The sequence below is a fragment of the Stenella coeruleoalba genome (genome assembly GCF_951394435.1).
Source record: "Stenella coeruleoalba genome assembly, chromosome: 9".
NCBI lineage: Eukaryota > Metazoa > Chordata > Mammalia > Artiodactyla > Delphinidae > Stenella > Stenella coeruleoalba.
In genome coordinates, this window is record NC_137155.1 from 92,768,956 (window position 1) to 92,787,715 (window position 18,760).

General features: G+C 37.6%; 1 protein-coding gene across 6 annotated transcripts in view; it reads left to right on the forward strand.

Moving 5' to 3' along the window:
• The window catches only part of AGK (acylglycerol kinase), a 124,186-nt gene that overhangs the window by 80,184 nt on the left and 25,242 nt on the right, over positions 1-18,760 (forward strand). For 5 of the 6 annotated variants that reach the window (XM_079932167.1, XM_079932162.1, XM_079932163.1 and 2 more), the window contains 5 exons: positions 4,789-4,881; positions 6,597-6,629; positions 7,714-7,755; positions 7,960-8,054; positions 12,909-12,978. In XM_079932167.1, the coding sequence (XP_079788293.1) occupies positions 4,789-4,881; positions 6,597-6,629; positions 7,714-7,755; positions 7,960-8,054; positions 12,909-12,978 (333 nt within the window). The remainder of the gene's footprint in view (positions 1-4,788; positions 4,882-6,596; positions 6,630-7,713; positions 7,756-7,959; positions 8,055-12,908; positions 12,979-18,760) is intronic. The other variant, XM_079932165.1, reaches the window with a different exon arrangement.

An 18,760-nucleotide genomic window follows, 5' to 3' on the forward strand; every position in this document is an offset into this window, starting at 1 on the left:
TGGCTTGTTGATCCTTTCATTAACTTCTGGTCTGTCTTTATTGTTTCCTTCATTCTACTTTCTTTGGCTTTTTTTCTGCTGTTCTTTTTGACATTTTAACTTGGATGTTTATTTCATTAATTTTCACCCTTCTCTTCTGGTGTTTTCTTAGAAAGCTATAAACTTTACTGCTTCAGCTGCATCCTAGGAGTTTTGGTATATAATATTTTCATTATCATTCATTTCTAAATGTTTTCTAATTTTCATCATGATTTTTGTTTGACCTATGAGTTATTTAGCATGTTTTAAAATTTTCAAATCTAAAGTTTTCCCACATCTTTTTGTTAATGGTTTCTGATTTAATTGTGTTATGGTCAAAGAATGTAGTCTATATAATTCCAGTATTTTAAGTTTATTGAGATTTGTTTTGTGGCCTAGCATGTGGTTTGTTTTCATAAATGTTTTATGTAGGCCTAAAAAGAATATATATCAGTTATTGGGTACCATGTTCTATATATGTCCATTCAGTCAAGTCTGTTAGTTGTGTGGCTCAAATCTTACATGTCCTTACTGATTTTTTTCTTCTGTTTGAACTATAGATTATTCAGAAAGAAGTGTTAGAAATATCGCACTAGATAGATTTGTCTGTTTCTCTATGTAGTTTTATCCACTTTTGCTTTTTTATATTTTGAGACTGTCAGTAGATGCATTCACATTTCAAATTATTTCATTTTTCTTGCATGTTGACACTGTCATAGAGTTACTCTCTTTAGCACTAATGCTGTCTTTTACTGTAGTCTATTTTATTTAGTATTGTTAGTAACCATACTAGCTTGCTTTGATTAGTTTTTACCTGGTATAATTTTTACTTATCTTTACTTAAGCCATTTTGTATCCTTATATTTTAATGCATCATTGGTAAAGGCATGAAAACAGGACATTTTAAAGATCCAATGCTTTTTGTGTGTGTGCCTTTTGACTGGACCATATAATCCATTAACATTTATTGTAATTGTTAATGTATTTAGATTTATTTCTATACCAGTTATCTATTGCTACATAACAAACCGCCTTGACAACAGTTTTTCTGCTTACAATTCTGTTGGTCAGCAATCCGCGTTCAGAGCTCTTCTTGTGTTGGTCTCACCTGGGCTCCTCAGTGGCTTGTCTTTTCATGACTTGATAGCTTATTTATTTCCTTTTCTCACCGAATAATATTCCGTCATGTAGATGTACAACAGTTTGTTTATCCATTTACCTATTGAAGGACATCTTGATTGCTTCCAGTTTTGCAGTTATGAATAAAGCTGCCATAAACATTTGTGTGCATGTTTTTGTGTGGACATAATTTTTCAGGTCATTTGGGTAAATACCTAGGAGTGCAGTGACTGTGTTACATGGTATGCTTAGCTTTGTAAGAACTGCAGACTGCTTTCCACAAGTGGCTGTTCCGTTTTGCATTCCCACTAGCAATTAAGGAGATTTTCTGTTGCTCCACATCCTCATCAGTATTTGGTGTTCTCAGTGTTCAGGGTTTTAGCTATTCTGATAGGTATACAGTAGTTTCTCATTGTCTCAATTTGCAGTTCCCTAATGACATATAACATTGAGCATTTTTTCATCGGTTTATTTTCCATCTGTATATCTTCTTCAGTGAGGTGTCTGTTCAAATCTTTGCTATTTTAATTGAGTTGTTTCTTGTTTGTTCTCTTATTGTTGAGTTTTAGAGTTCTTTGAACACAAGTTCTTTATCAGATATGTGTTTCAAAAATATTTTCTCTTATACTGTCTTTTAAAGCTGTGTTTTCATTCTCTTAACAGTATTTTCACGGAGCAGAAGTTTTTAATTTTAAAGAAGTCCAGCTTATCAGTTTTTTTCTTTTGTGGCTCTTGCTTTTGGTGATTTATCTAAAAACTCATCAACAAACCCAGGATCACCTACATCCTGTACTGTGTGATTTTCTAGAAGCTTTATAGTTTTTTATTTGACATTTAGGTCTGTGATCCATTTTCAGTTAATTTTTGTGAAAGGTATAAGGTTCACGTTTTCTGCATCATCAGGCCACTTTTTATCCTTTCTCTTTGTTGCATTTGGAATTTTCCTCTTAAGATCAGAGCCTCAAATGTGTCATCCCTATTAATGTAATCTTTTAAATTATGGTCTGTTAAATCTGTCAATATCTTTTTGAATTTTGGTTCTTTCATTCATGTACTTATTCATATTTATCAATTTGTCTTGCAAATATTTGAGTACCTACTACAAAGTAAGCTCTGTTCTACCTGTTGAGGATACAGTCTGAACAAAACAAGTTTTCCCTCTCTGTCCTCAAAGAGCTTCCACTCAAAGTATGAAAAGGAGGGATACAGATAAAACACATATACAAATAAACATATGATTTGTCAGATGGTGATGAGAGCCAAGAAGAAAAATCAAGCAGGGTAAGGAGACCAAGAGTAATGGCGGTGTTAGTTTAGTTCAGGAGGCCAAGGAAGGCCAGTCTGGTAAGATGACCTTTGGAAGAGACGTGGGGGAAATGAGTGAGTCATGCTGGTAGGTTGGGGAAAGCATCCAGGCCGAGCGTACTGCACATTCGGAGGCTCTGCGGAGGAGTGTACTTGGGGCTTGAGGAAGAGTGAGAGGTAAATGTAGTTGGAGGAGAATGAGCAAGGGGAGACAGGAGAAAGGATGAGGTTGAAGAAGTTAGGAGGGGCAAGATTGTCAGGTTTGTATCGTTTATGCATTCAGTCAATTACCTTTCCTCTCTGTTGTTGATAAAGTGTTGTGTAGGAAAAGGCTGAATGGAGAGCCCTAAAGAAATGTCACCAGGAATCTACCTACAATTTGATGTCCCCCCACTGAGCATCTTACTTTGAACGTAGACATTCAATTGGTAATCAGTTCACCCAGTTGTATTCTAGTGTATTGTTCCCACCTATCTCCGCCTTGTCCCCAAGGATATTATCAAATAACTTGCCAGGTGCCTTGCTGAAGACCCAATAGAATGTCTGTCTGGATTTCCTGATCTTCTGATCTAGTAATCTGTCGAAGATGAGGATACTCTGAAATGCCTTGTTCTCGGTGAACCCATGCAGATTCCCAGTGATTTCGGGGTGTTCACAAAGCATCCTTTTAATCAGGATCAACATATATTCTCTCTTTTTAAAAAAATATTTATTTATTTTTGGCTGCTTTGGGTCTTCATTGCTGTGTACGGGCTTTCTTTAGTTGAGGCGAGCGGGGGCTACTCTCCGTTGTGGTGCACGGGCTTCTCTTGCTGCGGAGCACGGACTCTAGGTGTGCGGGCTTCAGTAGTTGTGGCATGTGGGCTCAGTAGTTGTGGCGTACGGGCTTAGTTGCTCCGCGGCCTGTGGGATCTTCTTGGACCAGGGCTCGAACCCGCGTCCCCTGCATTGGCAGGCAGATTCCTAACCACTGCGCCACCAGGGAAGCCCCTATATTCTTTTTTTAAAAAGTGAAATATTTGGATTGATTGAGCTCAGTCACCAGAGGGCAGTGATTTAATCAACCATCGGTATGTAATGAAACCGACACAAAAACTCAGAAGGACAGGGTTTGGAGAGCTTCTGGGCTGGTAAACCTGTGGAGATCTGGGGAGAGGTGGTGCGCCCAGAGAGGGCCTGGAGACTCCACACCGCTCCCCCACACACCTTGTCCCATGTACCTCTTCGTTTGTCTGTTCATCTGAATCCTTTGTAATAAACTGATAAGTGTGAGACAAAAAAAAAAAAAAGAAATATTTACAAATGTATAACTGCAAAGCCAGTCATTTCATTTTTCAGGATAAAAGTAGAACCATTCATCATAAGATTAGATGGTGTTAGTGTAGGACTTTGTTTTTCGTGTGTTGACTGTGACTTAGTGGCCCAGGTGCTTTAGCCCATCTGACATCCAAATCTTTAATTTTTGCCTATTAGTGTCTAGTAAAGTGTCAACAGGAGAGAGTGTTTCCTTATTTCAGTAATAGTTGCATTACATTTGTTAAAATTCAGTGTTTGATTTTAGAGGTGGTGGCTTAGATCATTCATTTAAGTCTACATACGTATCTGAAATGAGGTATCCTCAGTACAAATGGTGAGGCTTACATACCATTTAGTCACCATTTTGTGACTGCTTTGAGCCATACCTATATTTCTTTATGTACAATCATAGCAAAACCACAGTAACCGTTTATGTAGTACAGTGCCAGTTAAGAACAGTTACCTTGCTAGTCGCTTTTCATACTGCTTTCCAACAGTATTAGGAAGAAGCGCTTTTCCCTTCCTCCAGTACACATGATTTCATTGATAAGGAAATTAAGATCCTGAGAGTTTAAGGCCACTCAGCTAAAAAGTAGCAGAGTTGGGATTTAATCTGGGTCTCCTGGGCTCTCAAATCTGTGCTCTTTTTATTACATCTGTTTCTCCTTATTTGCACATACACTTGACTTTCTGCTTGCAGATGAAAGTCACTGGGTAAATGATGTAATAATAGAACGTGCACTGGACTAGAAATGATTCCTCTGACTAGCTAACTGTGTAACCGAGACAAATCACTAGGTTTGAGTTTTATTTTTAAAGTAAGGAGCCGCCTAGATGGTTTCTGAGGTCCCTTCCAGCTCTAAAAATATAAAACTATAAAAACCATACATAGTTGCTTTGATAGCTGTTTAGTTTCTCATGTATATCAATTATGTAGAATTTAAGAAAAGGTTCAGTGTAAAACTTTAAAGAAAATATCCCATATTTTTAGACCTTTGGGCCTGTGGCTCTAGGATGATAAATTTACCAAAGGCTTCCTTTGTATTGCAGACAGATTATGAGGGCCAAGCCAAGAAGCTCCTGGAACTGCTGGAAAACACAGATGTGATCATTGTTGCTGGAGGAGATGGGACTTTGCAGGAGGTGTGGCCGCTCTTCTCTTTGAAACCATTTTGAAAGGGAGGAAAATAGAAATTAGGTCTTGGAGCAGTGGCGTAAAGTGGTTATAATTTAAGGAAATTATTTCTTTGTAATCCATTCTTTTTAGGATTGTTTCTCTCTGAAACAAGTATAGCATTACATTTTTCTCATGCACTTTTATTTCATTGCTTCGTATAAATTCTATACCCAGCACATAGAAGGGTTTTTGTTTGATCAGATTTAAGTCGGATAAAATGGAATAAAACAGGGTACAAAATGGTGCTGGGTGTGAAACGCTTTTTATATTTTGAAGACTCTTATGAAGTAGCCCTGTTTGTAAGGGAATCACTGTTTCAATTATGGGAAGGTTTCTTATAAAATAAACTTAAATAACAATTGCCTTTTTAAAAAATGCATCTGTCCATTCTCACTTCATTTCCATCCCATGTAATGTTATCTCCTAATGGTACATTTAGAGGCAGAGGTCTACATGTTCCGATGTATGCGTTGCTTTTGTTCTGCAATTCCATTTCCTTAATGCTTGCTTTGGTCCAATAAGGACAGTAAGTATATTGCCCTGGAAATGCTCTTCTTTACCAGGGCAATAGACTAGAACCTACATTATGTATTGGAAACCCCTAAAGGGCCCAGTGCAGGTGCCCCTCCCACTTAGTCACCCCATCCTGTGTACCATAAGTCACATCCATACCTCGTTTCTCATTGTCTTTTGCCTCTATTTTGGTGGTTTCATTGGTGTTCAGGGACCAGGAGCTATAACAGCGGACAGGGCACTGTCCTGTGTTTGAGTTAGCAATCATGTAAGCCTTAGTAAACTTCTTTTAAAAAGGCTGTGCTAATGATCTTGTAATTGTGTTTATGGATTTTTAATGAAGTGTGAAGAATACGGATAGCATGCCAACAAAGTAATGAAGTGGAACTCACGACAGCCCCATTTAATCCCGAAACTCAGTGAGGCGGGAGATGCGGGAGAAGATTGGCTTTTGCCTTGACTTCACAAAATGTTTTTAAGAAAGAAACCAAATTGTGTATCTGGTATAATCTAGTCATCAAAATATGCCCTGGTTAAAAAAAAGAATTGGAGGGAAATATAGCAAAATACAAACAACTGACTAATGATGCCTGGTGGGTTTATGAGGAAGTATTTTTTCTTCAGGTATTTTTCACAGTTTTTATAAGACCATGGGTATTATAGTTTAAAAATAAAAAATAAATTAAGTAAAAATTCAAATTAAAAATGTCTTTTTATAGAGGGAATACAGTCTCCCTTGTCTTCATATTCATCAGTAAGAAACATTTATTGAGAGCAGGCTTCTCTCTGAGTGTAGCAAAGTGCTGTTTTTTTCCCGATATGTGTACTTCATAGTAGGAAACCAGGATCTTTAGTATAATTGATGTGTACATCACATTTATACCCATCTTATAGAATTTAAAACGTAATTTTACTAATATAATGTGGAAGTTTTATAATTATTTTATCTTAGCCTTTATAGTACTATTGTTCCTAGGTGGAGAATAAAATCTAATCTAGCTCTGATCTTATTGGAGAAAAGTTTGTGCTTTAAGAGCCAATACATCTTTTGACATAGTTTCTAGGAAGAAAACAGGAACAAGTTTGTGGTCCATGAAAATTGAATCCAATTCTTTTATGATAAAGGAAGTACAAGTTGTTCATAATAATTTTTTTAAAACATTTGTAGGTTATAACTGGAGTTCTTCGAAGAGCAGATGAGGTGAGCTTTAAAATAAGAATCATTGCATTTTGACTTTTACTTTCCTGTTTTAATCTCTCTTTATTTCTTTCTTTTACCCTTTCTCCCCTTTTTATATTTTAAGATGGGCACAAGTTGTGCTTCCTCAGACTTTAGAAAATAAAGTACTTCTGCCTATGTCATAGAACACTTTTATTAACTCATGGTGGACTTTTCTGCTTTGGGGATCCAGGGTATCCAATGGCTTTTACCAAGAGTTGTTTAAAATATAAAATTTCCCCATAGAATCTTTTCTTCAAAGGATTCCTTCATTAATAAATTGTGGTATATTCATATATTGGGAGCCATACAACAGTTAAAATGAATGAACTAGGTTTATAAATATCTACGTGGTAAATCTAAAAAATATTCAATAAAAAAAGGCAGGTTGCCAAAGTATTTTATGCATTTCTATAAATTTTTAAAATTCAGAAAACAAAGGTACTCTTAATAGATGCCTAAACTATGTAGTAAAAGGGTAACAATGTGAATGGAAAGGAATCACACCCACCTCACGATAAAGGCTTCCTCTGGGAAGGGAAAGGGGAGTAGGATGAGAAGGGACTTGAGTTGTATCTGCATCACTTTATTTCTTAAAACTCTGAAGCAAATATGGCAAAATGTAATATTTGTTAAATCTGGGTCTTGGGTACATGGGTATTCGTGAGATTACTTTAAATTATTGTAGAAAAGTGTGATAAAATATTTTATAAGTAACAACAAGAAAGAAGATCCTTCGCAGTCCCTTTAGTAATAGTAGACTGAGCTCAAGATAATCTTTAGGAACCTTGCGGTATCTGTTTATTTGTGGCCTTTAATTAAGTCCTCTACTATGCCATTCTTCTGCTACTTGACCTTGCTTATTCTCTTAGCCTTGTTTATACTTGAGGTAGTTTATAAGGCACTTTCACCTGTCCTCAGTCACTGTACAAATGTTAGACATTTTTAGTTGAATTCTATCTGCAACTTTGTCAAATAGTGTGGCAACATAATACAGTCTGTCACAATCATGCATTTATCTAATATCTAAGACCCTCATTTTCTTAACCAAATTTCTTTCAACCAGTTGCCATTAGTGAGCACCCAAATATTCCTTCCAAATTTGAAGGTATGTTGTTTTCATGAACTGCCTTGTTCTAGAACCTGCTTCCTCAGTATTACCTGGTTGCTTGTCTAGGGGTGTGGGAAGGAAGGCTGGGAGGCAGGCCCAGGGTCAGTTACTTTGTCATAGTGGACACACCTGTGCCTCTCTGTTCAACCTCATTTTCTGACCATAACAATAAAACTTTGCTCTTGTTTTCTTCCTCGCCAGGCTACCTTCAGTAAGATTCCCATTGGATTTATCCCACTGGGCCAGACCAGTAGTTTGAGTCAGACACTCTTTGCCGAAAGTGGAAACAAAGTCCAGTAGGTTGTCAATGTGGGATGGTAGCATTTGTGGGTAAGCGAGCCTGGGAATGGAGAATTCACACGTGTGATATAATTTTCTTTTTGAGTTTTGATAGCCTGAAACTTCAGATCATTAAGAGGAAGAGATCAGAGTTCAAGCGTTGGGTTGATTGGGAAGTTTCTCTGTTGGGTTGCGGGACCCTGGTGATCTCATGTTAAGTCCTCAGGTCAGGTATGGAGATGAATACTGATGTCCTTCTGACACTTATGAAGGTAGCTTCGCTGATCCAAGCATACTGTTTGTGTGCTTTTGTGTTGTAAGATTCTCTGGTGAAGACATACTTGCAGTGATCATTTGTTTGCTTTAAGTGTGTATGATGACAAATAGCAAGTTCCCTGCGGAGACTGGGCCAGCAGCAGCCTTGGCTCCATTACCTTGATAATATAAGTAGCTAAAACAACCAAATATAGTTACGTCCTTTAGGGAATGCCAAAAGTGGAAGGCAGTGTGGATAAAGTAGACAGAGGAAGTAGTGCAACCCTGACATTAAATTAAATTGTTGTGAGTCTAATAGTGTCCTCAGGAGTCAGGCAAGTTGCTGTTATTGCTCTTTTCTTTCAAAAGCATTATGTAAACAAAGATTTAGTCTTTCAGGAAGATGGGAATCTTGAATTTGAGTCATGGCTTTGATAATGATTAAAAATATAATCTTGGACAAATCATTTTCAGGCAGGTTCTCATTGTCAGTTGCCTGATCTTTAATGTAAGCTTTGTGATACATTGGGGGAGGTCAATAAAAAATATTTGTTGAATGAATGAATTGAAATCTTTTCAAGACATTTCTTGTTATAACCTTCTAGAATCAATAACAATAATAATACTCAGGTGATTTTCTGTTTTGGATTTTTTTTCTGCTTTGGGATTTTTATTTTAGATTGAGGTATAGTTGACATAAAACATATTAGTTTCAGGTGTATAACACAGTGATTTGATATTTATATGCCACCACAATAATTATAGTTAACATCTGTCACCATTCAATAGTTACAGAATAGTTTTTCCTTGTGATGAGAACTTTTAAGATATACTCTGTTAAAAACTTTCAGACATGTAATACAGTATTATTAACGTTAGTTGCCATGCTATACGTTCCATCCCTATGACTGACTTATTTTTTTATAAATTTATTTATTTATTTTTGGCTGTGTTGGGTCTTTGTTTCGATGACTGACTTATTTTATAACTTGACTCCCTTCGCCCTTTTTACCAACCTCCCACACCCTACCTCTGACAACCATCAATCTGTTCTCTGTATCATCTATGAACTTGATTTTTAAAATTTTTAATTTAATTTAATTTATTTTTTGGCTGCATTGGGTCTTCGTTGCTGCATGCAGGCTTTCTCTAGTTGCTGCGATGGGGGGCTACTCTTCCTAGCGGTGCACGGGCTTCTCGTTACAGTGGCTTTTTGTTGTGGAGCACGGGCTCTAGCGCACAGGTTTCAGTATTTGTGGCGTGTGGGCTTCAGTAGTTGTGGCTCGCGAGCTCTAGAGTGCAGGCTTCAGTAGTTGTGGCGCACTGGCTTCAGTAGTTGTGGCTCGCAGGCTCTAGAGCGCAGGCTCAGCAGTTGTGGCGCACGGGCTTAGTCGCTCCGTGGCATATGGGATCTTCTCGGACCAGGGCTCGAACCCGTGTCCCCTGCATTGGCAGGCGGATTCTCAACCACTGCGCCACAAGGGAAGTCCCTTGTTTTGTTTTGTTTTTTTAAAGATGCCACCACATATAAGATATCATACAGTATTTGTCTTTCTTTGTCTGACTTAACTTCACTTAGTATAATACCCTCCAAGTCCATCAGTGTTGTTGCAGATGGCAAAATTTCATTCTTTTTTATTGCTGAATAGTATTCCAGTGTATGTGTGTGTGCACACAAACGCATATATATATATATATATATATATATATATATATATATGTATCTCACATATATATCACATCTTCTTTATTCATTCATCTGTCAATGGACACTTAGCTTGTTTCCATATCTTAGCTACTGTAAATAATGCTGAACAACAAACATGGGTGCATATATCTTTTGAGTTAGTGTTTTCGCTTTCTTCGGATAAATACCCAGAAGTGGAATTGCTGGATCATATGGTAGTTCCATTTTTAATTCTTTGAGGAACCTCCATACTGTTTTCCATAGTGGCTGCACCAATTTACATTCCCAGCAACAGTGCAGGAGGGTTCCCTTTTCTCCACATCCTCTACAATACTTGTTATTTCTTATCTTTTTGATAATAGCCATTTTAACAGGTGTGAGGTGATGTCTCATTGTGTTTGGATTTGCATTTCCCTGGTTGTTAATGATGCTGGGCATCTTTTCATGTACCTGTTGGACATCTGTATGTCTTCTCTGGAAAAATGTCGATTCCAATTATCTACCCAGTTTTCAAGTGGATTTTTTTTTCTGTTGAGTTGTATGAGATCTTTATATATTTTGTATATTAACCACTTACCAGATATATGACTTGCAGATATTTTCTCCCATTCAATAGGTTGCCTTTTCATTTCATTGATGGTTTTCTTTGCTGCACAGAAGGTTTTTAGTATCATGTAGCCCCACTTACTTATTTTTACCTTTATTGCTTTTGCTTTTGGTGTTAGATTCAAAAATCATTGCCGGGCTTCCCTGGTGGCGCAGTGATTGAGAGTCCTCCTGCTGATGCGGGGGACATGGGTTCGTGCCCTGGTCTGGGAGGATCCCACATGCCGCGGAGCAGCTGGGCCCGTGAGCCATGGCTGCTGGGCCTGCGCGTCCAGAGGCCGCAGCAGTGAGAGGCCCGCATACCGCAAAAAAAAAAAAAAAAAAAAATCATTGCCAAGTCTTATGTCAAGAAGCTTACCTTCTATGTTTTCCTCTAGAAGTTTTATGGTTTCAGGTCTTATTACATTCAATTCTTTAATCCATTTTGAGCTAATCTTTGTGTATGGTGTAAGCTAGTGGTCTAGTTTCATTCTTTTGCATGTGGCTGTCCAGGTCTGCTTTGGGATTTTGAATAGGCTGGTTTTGTGGATTTGTTTTTGCTGTTGTAGTTTTAGGAGTCATCTTTTATCTTTTAACTTTTTTTTTTAGATAAAAACCTTGCTCCATATATCAAACACCAGGCATAAGCATAGACATATATCAGGCCTTTATTAAAACGTCTCTCATGCTTCAAGCCTTAGTCTGATGGGGAGGGTTCAGCTCTTTACCAATCATCCTGCAGCCTAATGTGGCATTTCAGTTTGCCATATTTTTTTCCCAGTTTAGAATTTCTGAGGGGCTATAAATATGACAAACAATGAATCAAACATTTTTTCTTATCTGAGACAAATCCTATCTGGTTTGGGTCTTGGTTACTTTAGATAGCTAGTCTTTCCCCCTGTCAGTATAGATTATTAGAACTGCTTGCAAGCATTACCAGATACGCCAGTGATGCAGAGGTAGGACATGTCCCTTAGAGAACACCTCACCTATCCAAAAGCCAGTGTCTGTGCAGTGTGGCTGCCCTCAAGGTCTTAAATAGCCTTCAGTTTTTTAGGAGCTGATTTTCCCTGTAGTTAAACTAATGTTGTTGCTGCTTCTATTTATAATTTAAAGATTTATAAGACTTAATTTATAAGCATGCCCCAGGGCTCTTAGATAATTAAGTCAGTCTGCCCTGGGTTCATAATTTTGTAGACCTCTTAACATGGCAGATGCCTGAGGCCACCTAAAAGAACAAGGCTTTGCTTTTTGCATTGCTGTCGAGATTTGTTGTACCATAATTACTACAGAAGAAAAAGGAATTTTGAATTTGGAATGTTGCAGATAAATAATCCTAAAAAATAGCTGTTTCGTGCTACAGTGCTGCTTTATTTAGAACTTTCAATTATTGCTGGAGAATGATAAATTTAAGGTTGCATTTTAACCATCTTCTGCCAAGGAATTTTGAAAAAGAATTAATAGAAAAAGGCATTTTTCATTTGGAACATTTTTTAAAGGTCAGCCTCTCAAAAGCACTTCTTAAACCTCTTAATGTGCTAGGTACTACTCAGAGCGAGCACAAAGCTTTAGGATTCTTTCTAATAACTTCCTTTGAAATTAATGTATTCATATCAAATTAATCTAAACTGGTGAACATGTGTCTTGCTTTCTCCTAAATTGAATCTCATTTTCTAAACTGCTGCCTACTTCCCAGATAGCAACTGTATTGGAGGGAAAATGGGATAAAGATATGTTGATAGAGAAATATGAGAAAGTAAAGTAGGCTGTTTCTTAAGTTTCAACTTGCTTCCTAGGGAACCCAGAATGTAATCCAAGCATTGGAGTTAATGTGTATATTTTGGGGATTTATTATATTTTGCTAAGATAACTCCAGCAAATCCTGTCCTTTAGCTATCCTTCAGATTATTAGAGTAAAAAGGAATATGGTTTTTGAAGTGCTTGACTTTCATTCTCTTACAATGAATGAAAGATGTATTATTATTTATTTATCATATTTTCCAGTGATAAAAGTCAGACACAATGTAGAGACTCAATAAATGTGAGGTAAATAAATGATTGGTGCCTTGCATAAACTTCTCTTTGCCAAAGCCTTCTCTTTGAGTCTGTATCAGAGCCTTCCACTAGATTTGTATCAGTAATTATTTTATACACCTTTGTTCTGCTTTCTTGGAATATTTTGAAAGAATTTGTCTTTTTCTTGACCCAGCTATTAGTTCTCTGGGTAGGAGTGTGGTTGTGTGTGTGTGTGTGTGTGTGTGTGTGTGTGTGTTTGTTTGTGTGTGTTGGGGGAAATGTTGCTTATTTTTCACAACATGATCATTTCCTTCTTGTTATCTTTTAGACATATTACAGATGCTACACTTGCCATTGTGAAAGGAGAGACAGTTCCACTTGATGTCTTGCAGATCAAGGTAAGATCTTTTCATCAGAGTTTGAAAAAATTAACAAAGTAATACACACTTTAACAAAAATGTAGTAGTTCAAATAAGATTGTAAGGAAAACAACTGTTCTTCTTCTTACCCTTTCCTATGTGAAGTATAACCCCCCAGAGAAGATAGTTTTACCTGTTTGTTCTAGTTATCACTAATTAGTATGCTCGTGATGCTACTTTTAAAAATTGTGGTAAAAAAAAAAAAATACCCACAAAACATGAAATTTACGATCAGAACCATTTTTAGGTGTATAATTCAGTTTAAGTATATAATACTACTTTTTGGTTTATCAGTTTTAGATCTTATCTCTTGGCCTCTTATCAGAAGTCCTCTGTATCACCTCTCAGTATAGTTGTATCGTGATTTTTAGTTCCTCTGATTACCTTTGGCCCACAAGTAATTTTTCTGTTTTATATGGTTGTTTTGAGTATTAAAAGAGCTAATAAATATAACGCACTTAGGACAGCACCCGATTTCATCTCACCTGTTTGCATGGTGGCCACCTCTCTATCTCATGCCCTGCCAAAGGCTCTGCCTTTCTCGTGGCCCATCTGTCTTTTCGAGGGCCTTCTCTTTGGAATTCAGGTTACTTGGTTGTCTTGCATTGTCAGCTCTCTGATGGGCTTGAGAATAATTATGATTCTGTAGATTATCAGGCTTTTTCTCATTTTTAGGGTGGGAACAATGTTCTTTGTTGCTTCCTACATCCTAGAGAGGAGCAGAACTTCCCATTTTTCTATTGGGTTGTCTAACATTTTCTTACTGATTTGTAGATGAGCTCATGAATTACTCTAGAAAGACATTTGCTCGCTTTGCCCACTGAAGGGGCCTAAAGGCAGTGACACCCAACAACAACGAGCATATCTGGCATCCAGATTTTGGTCTCTAAGTACCATTCCCTAATAAAACTTAACAGGATCCTGTGAAAAGATGTCTTTCAGAGGCAGGGCAAGAATAAGGCAAAGAACTACTCAAAAACTGATGAAGACAACGCAAAATAGGAGGCAGCCTGATGGTACCCTATTGGCCAATTTTGGGCTGGTTTGGACATCAAAAAGAATAATGCTAGTGGATTATAATACATTAAATAAGAATGATGAATCTATAGTTATGTTACAGAAGAATTGCCAAATTGTAAATGTATAAGATACGACAGAGTTAGAGAATTACCATTGGGCAATCACTAATGAAATCACTAATTCAAACAGGGATCATGAATGGATGCTACACACATTGGATAAAAGGTCATTGAGAAACAAATATCCACACAGTCTCAGATGATCGCAAGTTACTTAATAATTACAAAGGGAAAAAGTACCTTTATAGTAGAGAGATCTAGCATACACCACCTTAACCAGGTGATCAAACAGCATCACCAATCATGGGACAGATGGACATTATCTGCCTCCGGATGTGATGTATTGAGAAGGGTACAACATCACCTACGTAGTTTTCTGCCCCAAACATTAGTCTTAATCTAACTGACTCTAATAATGAGAAAACAATCAAATCCAAATTGTAGGACATTCTAAAAACAACCATTGATTTGGCTTCTTCAAAAATGTCAGTGTCACGAAATCTAAAAGAAGATAGTCTGTCTGTTCAAGATTAAGGGAAACTAAAGAAATATCATAATGAAGTCCAGTACGAGATCCTGGACTGGAAAAATGAAAAACAGTGTCAGCTGTAAAAGACATCAGAGATATTTTAATATGGATGATATATTAGATGTTATATGCCAGTGTGAGAGTTCTTGAGAGTGACAGTGGTGTTATGGTTATGTCTGTGTATGTCCTTGTTCTTGGGAGATACATGCTGAAATAGTTAGGAGTGAAAGGTCATGAAGCCTGCAATTTATTTGCAAATGATTTAACAATACTACAAACTATACACACAGAGATAAAGCTAATGTGGGGAAATGTTGGCCTGGTGAAGCTGGGTGAGAGGTAAATATGGTGTTCATTGCACGTATAAAAGGTTTTTTGGTTTGACATCTTACCAATATTAAAATTTTGGAGGGAAGAAGACCCAATAGCCATTCCTGATTCCTGATCAGAATCTTCTCTCTAAAAAGGGTTTAATTCCTAGGGAAAAGATATTCTCGCTTGATGGTAGTTAAGTATCTATTCCTTCTTCATCTAAGTTTCTTCTTTTTCCCCCTGGAAAAGGCAGGTTCGTAAGAAGGCTGAGCCATAAAGCCAAATAATCCTATAAACAGCGAATCCTGCCTACTTTACTCAGGTTCAGCCTCAGAATGTACCAGCTGCATTCAGGTTGTCCTCCAAAGGCTATGCACATTGTATATGCATGCAAGTTTCCTAGTATCTGTGGAAGAAGCCTCCGTACTGTGTCATGATTCCAAACTTCAATCCTAAAATGTCGTTCCTAGTTATATGGCATTTGCTATATGCACGTTTACGGTTGATGAACCCGTGAGCTTGCAACCCATTTCCCTTTTATTTTCCTTTGTGCTTTATGCAGTGATATCTGGACTCTCCACCATGACCTTGTTGGTCAGGGTAAAAGCGATTTAAGTTGCAGTTGATTCTTTAGCATCTAATAAAGCTTAATCGTTTTCACAAAATGTGCTGAAAGGAATGTTAACCTGGAAAAGAGACTACAGATCAGCATCCGTTATTTTATTGTTGCTGTCAAAGGAGTGAATCAGGGTAGGTCTCTTAATAATGGAGTGATTTACTGCTTCTTATTTATGTGTGAGAAGTAATGCATTCTAGAGTAATTAGGATTTAACTGAACATTCTTGACTGTGCTTGCATTTAAATGTCTCTTGTCTCCTTTATCTTTTTCTTTCAAATATACTGATTCTGTGAATTGATGAAACCAGTGTCAAATTTAACACAGGCTCTGTATATTGGTAACACACCCCAGGAAGCAGAAAACTTTTAAAATCAATTCCTAGAAAACATAGTACGGTAGCCTCTACTGTAGTTTCTGAGGCACCCAGCTAGGCTGAATTTGTCTTCTCTTTTTTCTTTATTTCTGGAAATTGCTTTCAGAATGTGGTGAAAAGCATTGCAGATGAAGCCTGATACCAGATTCCTCTTCTTTCAAAAAACAAACTGAAACACAATTCAACATATAATGGAAGATTCTCCAAAAAGAAAAGAAATAGTCCTTGGAAGCTATAATAGTGCTTTATGTTTTCATTGTATAGTGTGAGTTCGCTTCTCCTTAGAACTTCTGACTCAGTGAGGGAGGCAAGATGTGTATTAGTATCTTCATTGGACAGATTTTTTAAAAAGGGTTATCTGATCATATGACTAGTTGTGCTGTAGACAGAAGAAGAATAAGGATTTTCTGTCTTACAGTCCATTGCTTTTTCCTTCACTGCTTTGTCTAGGTGGGATCACTCTTGGCCTGTCACATGATTTTTAAAGGGTAGTTTTCCCATGTGGACATCTACAATGCCTGGAAGTTGACTTTAAAGTAACTACTGTAAAGATTTATGGAATTCTTCCTAGTTCTTTCTTTTTGGTCTCTCAGTTCGACTCGGACCCTGCCAACCCAGAACCAAATGAGAAAGATAGGGGAGGTGGTGAGAGTGAGACTCTCCCCCTTTTCCCTGTCTTTCATTCCTGGATTCCTTCTGTTAAAGCCCCAGTGGGCTCTGATCATTCTCATACGACGATGCTTAGAGCTGCTCCTGAGCTCCTTCTGCCTTGATTCTTTTTCTTCATCTAGAATCCCTAAAATCCATAGGTCGGGCAGTTGTCTAGTTGACCAGGATCGTTTTCTCGTCACTGTTCCTTAAATTCTGTTGCACCCAGCTCTCCCAGTTGTTTTCCTCTGCAGAGCATGAGGTCATTTCCCGCAGGGATTTGCTCTGTCCAGGGGAGCCTCTGACTTGGAGCAGCTTGTCTCCTTTGCTGCTAAGGTCTGGCTGCATGCCTGTCTTTCTGTACAGTATCTGTTCTTGTTTTCTCATCTCTCCATCTCATAATCTGACTATTGCCCAGAACTTCATTGGCCTAAGATACAGTGGTGCTTTGTCTGTTGGCTTCCACTCTGTTCAGCTGACCTTGCTTATTTTTCCTGTGCTTGTGTGTCCTCCAACTGGGACCAGTGTCTCCACTACTGGCCTCTGCTGAATCCTGAGGGCTCCGTGCCCATCTGCTTTTCTAGACTCTTCACATTCTTCACACTCCTTTCCTACCCCTTGCTGGAACATAGCAACTCAATTCTGTGGAACCTTAAGGTTGCAAGGCTTTTCGGTTAATCTTAACAGAAGAGTCCCAAAATTCTTCCCCCTACATGAAGAAAGGGAAAATGGTTTTAGAGCACCAGTCAGGAAATCTTGAGTACTTAGCTCAGCACTTCTCGCTTCCACTACATGCTTTAGAACAGCATTTCCCTAAGGAGTATTACTTATGCAAGATGTCTTCCCAGAGAAGGGCTGAACAGTTAACAACTCAGGAAAGCTGTATATTGTATTTCTTCTTTTGGACATTTATAATGTACATTAACATATTAAAGACTCTAAAAAGAATTGCAGTAAACATAACTTCTTTCAAACCAAATAAGTTTGATATTTCCCAACTTATTTCAACATGGAATCTTCTATCATCATCATCATCATCATATCATCATCAGCTGTAACACTTAACATCTTAAGAAACATTTGGGAAATGTTCCCATTGATACAGCAAACTATTCACATAGTGTTAATTCTCTCCCTTAGGCTAGAGCGCCCTTTCTCCTCGTTTCTTTTCTTTCTTTCTACTTTCTTCCCACCCTCCCCAATCTAGGTGCTTTATTTAGTTTTCCTTTTTGGGGAAGGACTGGGGAAATCACTGTAGTATGCACTTATTACTGTAATATAGTGTCCTTCCTCAAGGGACCTGATTTCTCTCTCTCTCTTTTTTTCTAATTAGCATGCATCTTCCCTAGTCCAGTACTGTATGATTCAGCCTTGTTCCTTCTCTTTCAATACTATATAGTGCTTAGCTCACTCTTGGGAACCTCCTAGGTAGATCTGAAAAAATTATAATGAATAAATAAAAGAATGAATCCAGGAATTATACAGATATAGATATAGATACACATACATATAAATGCTGGATCAAAAAACATAGTTAGATTGCAATAAAAAAATTCCTCCCACCTCCTATTCCCTGCCTCTGGCAACCACCAATCTGTTTTCTGTATCATCTATAAGCTTGTTTTCTTTGTTGTTATGTTTTGTTTTTTTAGATTTCACATGTAAGAGAGATCGTACAGTATTTGTCTTCCTCTGACTTACTTCACTTAGCACAGTGCCCTCAAGGTCCATCCTTGTTGTCCCAAATGGCAAGTTTCCATTCTATTTTATGGCTAAATAATACTCCTGAGTCTCTGTGTGTGTGCATGCGTGTGTGTGTGCATGCCACAGTTTCTTTATCCATTCATCTGTCGATGGACACTTAAGTTGTTTCCGTATCTTGGCTATTGTAGTTAATGCTGCAGTGAACATGGGGGTGCATGTATCTTTTTATTTAAAAAATTTTTTATACAGCAGGTTCTTATTAGTTATCCATTTTATACATATTAGTGTATATATGTCAACATCAATCTCCCAATTCATCCTACCACCACCCCACCACCACCACTTTCCCCCCTTGGTGTCTATAGGTTGTTCTCTACATCTGGGTCTCTATTTCTGCCCTGCAAACCAGTTCACCTGTACCATTTTTCTAGGTTCCACATATATGCATTAATATATTTGTTTTTCTCTTTCTGACTTACTTCACTCTGTATGACAGT